Below are 8,844 nucleotides of genomic sequence, written 5' to 3'. Positions count from 1 at the left end.
TCATCTCTTAACGTTCCAGCGATTGCGGCAGCCCATGTTATCAAGCGCTACGTCGCCCAGGGGCCGGATGAGCTCTCCCTGGAGGTAAGCAGTTCCAGGCGTTCCTTGCCTTGGGGGCTGCATTGGTGCAATGGCTGTCAAGCTTGAGGCTATTCTGCGGCGCAGAAGCAGGCAGTCGTTTGAGCTGTGCTTTCCTGCCAGCTGTGCTGAAGCTGGGATTGACGTTTCAATCTCTTGCAGGTAGGAGACTTGGTGAGCATTGTTTCTATGCCACCAAAGGAGCTGAGCCCCTGGTGGAGAGGCAAGCGTGGCTTTCAGGTAGGCACACGCTTCCGACTAGAGAGCCCAACTTCAGTAGAGTCAGGAATCTCAGCTTGGAGCTGCTCTGCCTGCACAGGATGGCTTCCGGACGCAAACGGTTGCCCTGTGTCGGTGACAGAGGACTTTCCCTTTGGCTCTGGGCTCGGGCTAATGCCCAGCTGTCTTTTTGTTCTTGTTACAGGTTGGGTCTTTCCCTGGTGAGTGCGTGGAACTCATCAGCGGAAAGGTTCCTGAGTCTGTCGTCGATTCATTGCCAAAGCCAGGTACACATGTCACATTTGACAATGTGGGGAAGTAAAATGGGGTCAGAGCGTGGCTCTCGGGGTGTTCGTTAATGCCCGCGTTGAGCAAGCTTAGCAAGAGGACTGCATTAAGGTCCATGGGAACACGCAGAGATCTGTCCCAATCCCACTGTGTTTATTATTGGGCTTGGGGAAGTCACGGAATCCTCCTGGAATGGCTTGGGATGGGAAGGGGCCGAAAAGGATCATCCTCAGGCTCCAAGGCCCCTGCCTCGGTCTGGGTGGCCAGCCTGCGCATTTAGCAGGAGTCGAGAGCAGGCTGTCCAGGGCCCCTTCCGACCTGGCCTTGGACACTTGCAGGGACGGGGAAAATCCGTTCTTGCGTGTCCTTGTTGGGAATGTTCTTCCCATTGTTCCGTGCTCGGTCGAAGTTGTTACGCTCGGCCTCGTCCAACCGAGCCAAGCCTGAAATGAACTGGTTTCTTTGTTTTGTTTCTTTGCAGTGCCGAGGAAACGGGGCAAGCTCAGCACCTTCCTTCGTTCCTTGGTGAAGGCCCGCCCCAAGAGATCGGAGCAGCCGGAGCCGGCGAAGGAAGGGGTGTTTGGGTGTGACCTGGGGGAGCACCTTCTCCGCTCTGGCCGTGATGGTAAGGAACAGCCCATTGCTGAGATCTTCCTCGGTTGGGCATCTGAACATGATAGGTCGTGGCATTTCTGGAAAGCCAAGAACACGTCTCCGTGCAGTTTCCTCACAGCTGTTTCTGCCAGCTTTCTCCTCTAAGGAGGAAGCAAGCGGTGGCCCGACTGGGCTTAGTGGCTGGGATGGGAGAAGAGCACGGCCTGAAGCAGGACTTGAGTAAGAAGCTGAGCTAACCGCTGGCTCTTGTTCTATAGTCCCCCAGGTCCTGCAGAGCTGCGCCGAGTTCATTGAGCAGCATGGCGTGGTGCAGGGGATCTACCGCCTGTCCGGCGTGGCGTCCAGGATCCAGCGCCTACGGTAAGAGTGCTGCGACTGACACAGCTGTCAGCAGGGGCACGTGCCATGCTGCGGGCGTTCAGAGGAACCCCTTCCTTTTCTTGACTGTATTCTGTGTGGCTTTGGACTTGCTTTCCTCTTTCTCAAAGCCCTCTGCCCAATCCTGTGTCCTTCTCTGCAGCCATGAATTCGAGTCGGAGCAGGTTCCCGAGCTCAGCGTCCGAGACATTCACAGCGTGAGCTCCCTGTGCAAGATGTACTTCAGGGAGCTCCCAAACCCTCTGCTGACCGAGCAGCTGTATGGCAAGTTCTCGGTAAGCTCAGGGCAATGTCTTGGAAATGACACGTACCTCTCCCCTGGGCGTCCTGGCTGATGGTTGCAGCAGTGCCCCAGCTCCGAGGTCTTATTTCTGTTAGCCCCATGAGGCATGTCTTTGCCACCTCCTGCCTCTGGCTGATGCCACTTCTGGTGGTGCCAGGAGGTGCTTACTTAAACCATTCACGACGCTTGCGAGAATTCCCTTCCCTTTGCTATTCCCGCCTGGTGTCTGAATCCCTTCCTGCCTTTTTCCAGGACGCTGTTTGTGCTGCCACAGAGGAGGAGCGGCTGCTCAGCATGCAGGACGCCATCCAGCAGCTGCCCGCTCCTCACTACAGGTCAGTGCTGCGCTCGGTCTGCTGAGCTCAGCCCTGCTGCCTTTCAGAGGGCGATGATGCGATTCCAGGTGTTGCCTCACTCTGGCAGCATCATGCCTGTGCACGCTGAAGCGGCTGAAGGCTGCGTCGGGTCGATTGATTGGGTCAGTTCCTTGGCACGGGGGCACGGTTGGTGGAGCCGATGGCTGCGGCTGTGCTGTGCTGGGGCTTGGTGCTGCAGCGTGGTGGCACTTAGTGAAGTTTTATCTACTTCATATTCAGGGACGGTAGCAATGACAACAACCAGCATGAAGTGAGGTTTGTTTTGTGCACTGCAGCACGGCTTGCTTTTTGGTGCTGAACATCTGCCCCTCTTGTTTTCCAGGACGCTGGAGTACCTAATGAGACACTTGGCGTCTCTGGCCGGGAACAGCTCCGTCACCAACATGGGTGCTCAGAACTTGGCGATAGTGTGGGCTCCAAACCTCTTAAGGTAAACTTCTTTTTCTGTTTCAACACGATGCTTACTTCTGCTCTCCCCCAACCCCAGGGGCACAATTTCTAGACAACAGTTTCTAGTCACTTGTTTAGCTGGGACTGCAGTGTCCCTGATCATCCAGGAGAATTTCGTCAGTGGCATCGCTGATTGCCCACTGCGGAAGTCTCCAGGGACCAACTTTTCAGTTTTTGGCTACAGAAATTCAGACTGGGGGAAACGATCTTGGGGAAATGACTTGTAAGATCTGCCTTTTCTTCAGATCCCAGCAGAGCCAGTCTGCCTCCACCTACGGAGAAGCTGCCTGCATGGAGCTGCAGATGCAGTCAGATGTTGTGGAGTTCCTCATCAGCCACACAGACGTCCTCTTCCCCTCCACATCCACATCAGCCGTGGGAGAGGAAGCAGGTGAGCGTCTTCCTCCATTAGCTTGATGTTGATCTGACACCTTGATCCAAGCCAGGCCTTCTCCAAGACCTTTGAAAATGCTTTTGCTGTTGAGGAGACTGCAGGCTTCTGGGCTTAGATTAGAATATGGTGCCCCGTTCCTGGATCCTGAGAGTGTCCAAACCCCTAATTTACATGGAGAAAACCGTCACAGCTGTTCAGATGTTTTGAGCTCCTCTTCTTCCAGTGCCTCGGATTAGCAAGTCTGAGAGAAATGCAGAACTGGGATGGCTGTGCTGCTGCTTTCTGATCCTCCCTCTTACCTGTGGTTTCCTCTTGCAGGGCACAGTTCTTTGGACGGGCCCAAGTCTGTGTGGGTGTCTCCTCCATCTGCAAAGCTGCTCACGCTGCAGGAGGCACAGGCTGAGAGGAGAGGCCAGAGCAGCTCTCCTGCTGCGACACGGAGCAGCAACACTGAGGTGGAGGAAGGCCCCACAGCTGTAATGAGGAACTTCCACACGGTCATTGATTTTCCATCTGAAAGGTAAAGAGGACTTCCCTTTCCATCCCCTATCATCATTAGTCGGGTGGGTTTGCCAGGAACGGGCAACTGTCAGCAAGGGCTCAGAGCAGCTCTTCCCTCACCCTGCACCATGACTGACAGCATGCTCTGTTTTCTCTCTCCAGACCAAGCTGTCGCAGCAAGAGGACGGAGTCACCAGCTGGCAGTTGGCGTTCCTGTTTCTGCCTGGGCAAACCATCCCCTGTGGCCGAACGCCAACTGCAGAGCAGTGCCAGGGATCCCTCAGAAGAAGAAGTCGTGGTCCTGGCAGGTAAGGGTGCAAATGCAGCTTTCAAAACACTGCTTGTCAGCAGCACAGGTAGGATTCATGTTTTCAGTGGGCTTGTACCTCCTTCTGGCGTTTGAGCCCATGCCTGACATCTTTGGTTCACCCCTGTCTTTCCCAAATGAGTCTCTTGTCAACACAAGAGCTGGACCTGCATGAGAATCACTGTCAAGACAGTGACACTGTTGCTAGAAGCCTATTTGCTTCTGCCCACCACCACTACATAGCCAAATGTCAAGAACCTCTTTCATGATTCATCTTGTGAACGTTTGACACTAACCGCTGTGCATCTACTCCTTCCTAGGTGACCCGAGCCCATGTGTGTCCCGAAGACGCAGGGCATGCTACGACAGCGCATCCTGTGCTTCCATCAACGCAGAGCTGCTAGGAAGCACAGGGTGCTGCATTTCAATCGATAGCCTTCCATATGGCACCATCAATGAAGAGAAGAATGTCATCCTTGTACAAGCCCTCGTTCATCCCATCCCTCCGGAAGCTGCTGACCTGAGCCTGCCAGAAACCACAGGCACCAGCCTGGATTGGGACCCAGTGCAGGGGTCCCAGGACAGCCCAGCCCAAGCACAGCCCGAGTGCCCCGACAGCAGCACCACCATGCAGGCTCAGGTCAGCATCAGTGAGGAGAAGCTGAGCATCTTGGAGGGGGGCATAGAATCAGACCGCCAGTCCCAGCCTCCAAGCAACAGCACGAGCTGTGAGCCGCTCTCATGATGATAAGGGAGGATGAATCCCACCTTTCCTTCAGACCTCACACCCCCTCCTTTCTCCTATTGAATAAAGGCCCGCTCGTGCTCAATCAACGCCTTGACTGCATTCCGAGTCTTCATTCGCAGAGACTGGGATGAGTGCAAGAAACAGCAAGGCAGCTCAGCTTGCACCGCTCTGGCTGTGGGGTGCGTGCAGGGACACTGTAACCATACAGGGAAAGGCTTCCACTGCTTCCTAAAGCTGTAGTGCAGCCCTGCTACTGCTCTGTGGCACAAAGCCCTGAGGGGTGTTACTTATTGTTAGCCCAAGGGAAGTCAGCTTCATGCACTGCGTTTTGTTGTTGCCGGGTGAGAGGGGGATGCACCTTGGTGAGAAGATGAGCAGTGCTGGATCTGCCTCTAAGAAGATGTCCTAAGGAGGAGGTGAACACTGCTGGCACTTCCTCATTGCACGTGCTTGGAGGATCTTCAGTTCATGCACATTTCAGGATGTCTGTCAACAGCTACGAGGAAATTCTCAAGTCCTGGGAATTGCATTGAACAGTTGGAACGGGTAAGTGTCATTTGTACAGAAACAGCACGCCTAACAGTCTGTGTCACCACTCCAGAGTTAATCTGAGAATAGATTGACAGCTCTTGTCAGTTCTCTGAGTCAGGTTTCATTGGTATAAACTTGAACTTTTGAAACCAGTTGGAAATTGATGGTGCCGATTACCTCTTCCTCTAATTAAAGCATTACACACAGTGTATGCTAGGTGCTCTGCTTTACCTGTAGTGTTACATTAGAGAAGAATTCACCCTCAACTTTAAGCATCTGTATTTTGAACTGTGGGTGGTTTTGCAAAGGTAAAACTCGGGCGGCATCTTCTTACTGGTGAAAGAGCTGCAATAAAAGACATGGACAAAGTTACTTTAGGGGTAAGCCAAAACGCATTTCAATATGATCGTATCTTCTGTTGGAGTTGCGGAGTTCTCAAGAACACGGGGGCAGGGGGATGGTACATAGGAATGCAGCCTACTGGTCCCATTGCCTTTTGAAAGAGGCTGTAGAACTGGAAAGAGCTGAACAGAGCACCACAAACCTTGTTCCTCGTTGTTCAGAGGGCAATATTCTCTGGCTGTAAAGTGGAGGAAGTTCAACATCATGACAGCAACTTTCACAAAATGCCAATGAAAATGCTGAATGTTTTTCTGTTCAGTTTTCACAGATCTGCGTTCCAGAATTTCTATGGAGTGATGTCAGTCTTTGCTGAGTTGATGTTGAATTGTGCACTGTGCCATGTGTGCTTTTTATGTTCCACAGCAGTCAGATGTGGTACCTGGTATGGCACAGTAGTTAGCGATTCCATAGCTTGCTTTTATGGTCTCTTAAGGACGACTTGTCTCATGCTAAAACAGAAACTGATGCCACGAAGAACTGAAGTCATCCACATGTTTGCCCACTGTATCATGTAAGAGAGACACCAAAGAAATATTTATAGCCTTAGAGGTAAGAAATAGTTTCTGCCACACTTGGGTTTACTGTTTTGATCTTTAGCAGTAGACAATAATATAAAAATAAAGCTGAGATGAAATGATTCTGACAGATCTCAGTGGAGACCGGGTTCAAGATTCACTGGTTTGAAAATTAAGTAGGAAATGTGACATGTTCTCTCTTTGTAGAAGCCATTAATCAGCACTCACGGTAAGAGAACTGGTTTTAATTCCTAACCTATTTCAGTGTTTTGAAGTAGCATCTGCGAGGTCTGTGGGACACCAGAGCCCCCGAATGTTGTCACCTTCTGAGTGATCTGTGCCACCCACAGCACGAATGCAATGCTTCAGTGACACAGTTTGAGGCCAGGGTCAGATTTCTTAGCTGGTGTGGTCTGCCACAGTGACGACCCAGGGCGTAACTGGAGCACTTGTGCATACTGCTCTGATTGAGCACGGGGAATGGGAGAGAGTCCTGTCGGTGCTGCTCCGTGCTTTCTGTGCTGCCGTTGTTACTGATCTTTCTCTGATACTTTCTACATGCATTTTCAGATCACCTTATCTTACAGGGCAGCTCTCTGATTCCACTGTTTCTAAGGACCGCCTTTCGGAAGAGGAAGCTCGAGTCTGTTTTCGACAGATTGTTTCAGCAATTGCTTCTGTTCGCAGTCAGGGTTATGCCCACAGAGACCTCAAACCAGTAAGCCTGAACTGTAGTCAGTCTTTCATAAATAACCATTAACGTGTTTTTATGTTTCTGCCGGGGGAGAGAGAAAGTTACCCTGCTGTTGTGGTTTAACCTGGCAGGTGGCTCAGCATCACACAGTCCTCCACTCCATTCCAGTGGACTGCAGGAGAGAACTGAAGGGGGGAAAAGTAACACAAAGTGAGATGGAATTATTTACTGAGATAGAGAACAGGGAAATAGTTACGATGAATGCAAAAGCAATTGCTCGCCACCTACCAATCCGTGTCCAGTTAGCCTCCTGGTAGTGGAAGAGATTCACATGAAGTTCTACCCCCTTCAAAACTCTTTCCACAAGTTGTCGTATGGTATGGAACATCCCTTTGGCCGGTTTCAGTCAGCTGTCCTAATTCTGTTCCTTCTCACTTCCTTGGGCACTCAGCTGAGATTGACTTTGGCTCTGCACAACGCTGCCTGGCAGCAACTTCAAGCATCACCGCGCTGTCTACATTGCTTTTCTAGAACGAAAGCATTCGTACTATCAGACACTGAAGAAAATTCAGTCCCAGCTGAAACTCAGACATCCTTCATCATCTTGTGCTTAGAATTCTTTCACTGCAGGAAACGTTAGATACTTATTGCTATTTGGTACTACGTTCTGGAGCTGAGCTGGATTTTGTATCTTCCTCTGGAAGAGGAGTACAACATTATGCTCCTCATGGGACACAGATCTGATATGAGTGTTGGTTTCCCATTTTTGTTACGCTCTTTGCTGCAGTTTGTATCTAGAGAACAGCCCTTGTGGTGTCAGTCTGTTGTGTAAACTGCTCTAGTTTCGTGCCTCAAGGAAGAGTGATCCTTTAAACAAATGGTGGCCATACAGAGGGCGTGGGGTGAGATGCATTCCTCTGGCCCCATCCAGTGGATTTTCTGTCACTGAAGACTTGAAGCACAGGTTAGGTACTGGAAGGCTTGAATCTTTCCTCACAAGTAGGTTAGAGCTTTGCATTTTTTAAGCTGCCGGTATCTCTCAGTAAAGCAAATCATTACAGCACGAGCATTTTCCTAGGCATCTTATGAAATCCCTCTATCTAAAGAACCTTTCCCCTCTGAAAAAGGAAGCCCTGTCTATCCCTCTTAGAAGAAACTGGCTTCCAGCTGAGAGGCTGATGGATTTATAGGCTTGGACGGTAACTTGGTGTGGAGGGGACTTGTAGAGATCTGTGCCTGAACCTGCTGCTCTGGGAATCGTCAGACCAAGTTTCTCAAGAGCTTTTCCCACTCTCATCATCGCCTTCTCCCAGGGATGAGGCTGCATGTTCTCTCTGGGGAATACGTTCAGTGCTTGAAAAGCTTTTTCCTTCTATCTAGTCTGCTGTTCTGGTGTATGGCTGTTTCCTGTCACTATCCCATCGTGACCTGCTGGCCACAGCCTCAGTCAATCTTCATACGCGCCCCCTCTCCCCCCCGTAGGCATTGAGAAGCTGCCACGAGGTTCCTCTGAACAAACATCTTTCTCCCCAGCTTCTCTTCACTGAGTGGGAGCTTCAGCCCCCTGCACAGGCTGCAGGTCACCCACAGAATCTGTTTCAGGTTGTTATCCTTCCTGGCCAAAACTAGATACAGTGTTGTAGATGCGGTCCAATGAGTGTTGAAGCAGGAATGACTTGTCCTGGTCTGGTTGTGCTGCTTTTTAATGCAGCTGATGACACTGTTGTACTTCTTTTCTGTCAGAGCGCACTGCTGGCTTGCATTCAGCCTGTGCTCTATCACCACTTGTCCTCCTAGTCCCCAGGTCCTTTCCAACAGATACAAGCTGGTATTTCCCACCTGGGCTATTGGAAGATGGGTACTTGCTAGCAGTCAGTGAAGATCTCTGAGACGGCGAGAGCGAGCGAGCTTTTAGTAGACTGGGAACCACTGTCCACAGCAAGAAATAACAGAAGAGAAAATGTCTTTCCTTGGGCACTTGGGTGAAAATCATTCCTGACTGCTTTCCCATCCACCGGGAAAATCTGCTGACTGATAATTAGGAGCTGATAGACTTTGGACTCT

General features: G+C 51.0%; 1 protein-coding gene across 1 annotated transcript; it reads left to right on the top strand.

The window, feature by feature from the left end:
• The first annotated feature begins 267 nt into the window (after window positions 1-267).
• LOC140264545 (rho GTPase-activating protein 32-like) lies at window positions 268-6,846 on the top strand. The gene is made up of 11 exons (XM_072360399.1): window positions 268-318; window positions 503-584; window positions 1,067-1,210; window positions 1,458-1,560; window positions 1,721-1,853; window positions 2,114-2,196; window positions 2,561-2,668; window positions 2,934-3,079; window positions 3,401-3,558; window positions 5,120-5,184; window positions 6,657-6,846. Exons 1-11 carry the CDS (start codon window positions 268-270, stop codon window positions 6,844-6,846), a joined length of 1,263 nt encoding a protein of 420 aa, XP_072216500.1.
• Window positions 6,847-8,844: the final 1,998 nt, after the last annotated feature.

The sequence above is a fragment of the Excalfactoria chinensis genome, chromosome Z (assembly GCF_039878825.1).
Source record: "Excalfactoria chinensis isolate bCotChi1 chromosome Z, bCotChi1.hap2, whole genome shotgun sequence".
Lineage (NCBI taxonomy): Eukaryota > Metazoa > Chordata > Aves > Galliformes > Phasianidae > Excalfactoria > Excalfactoria chinensis.
The sequence above is the reverse complement of the archived record's forward strand: the minus strand, read 5'-3'. Positions and strand labels throughout refer to the sequence as shown.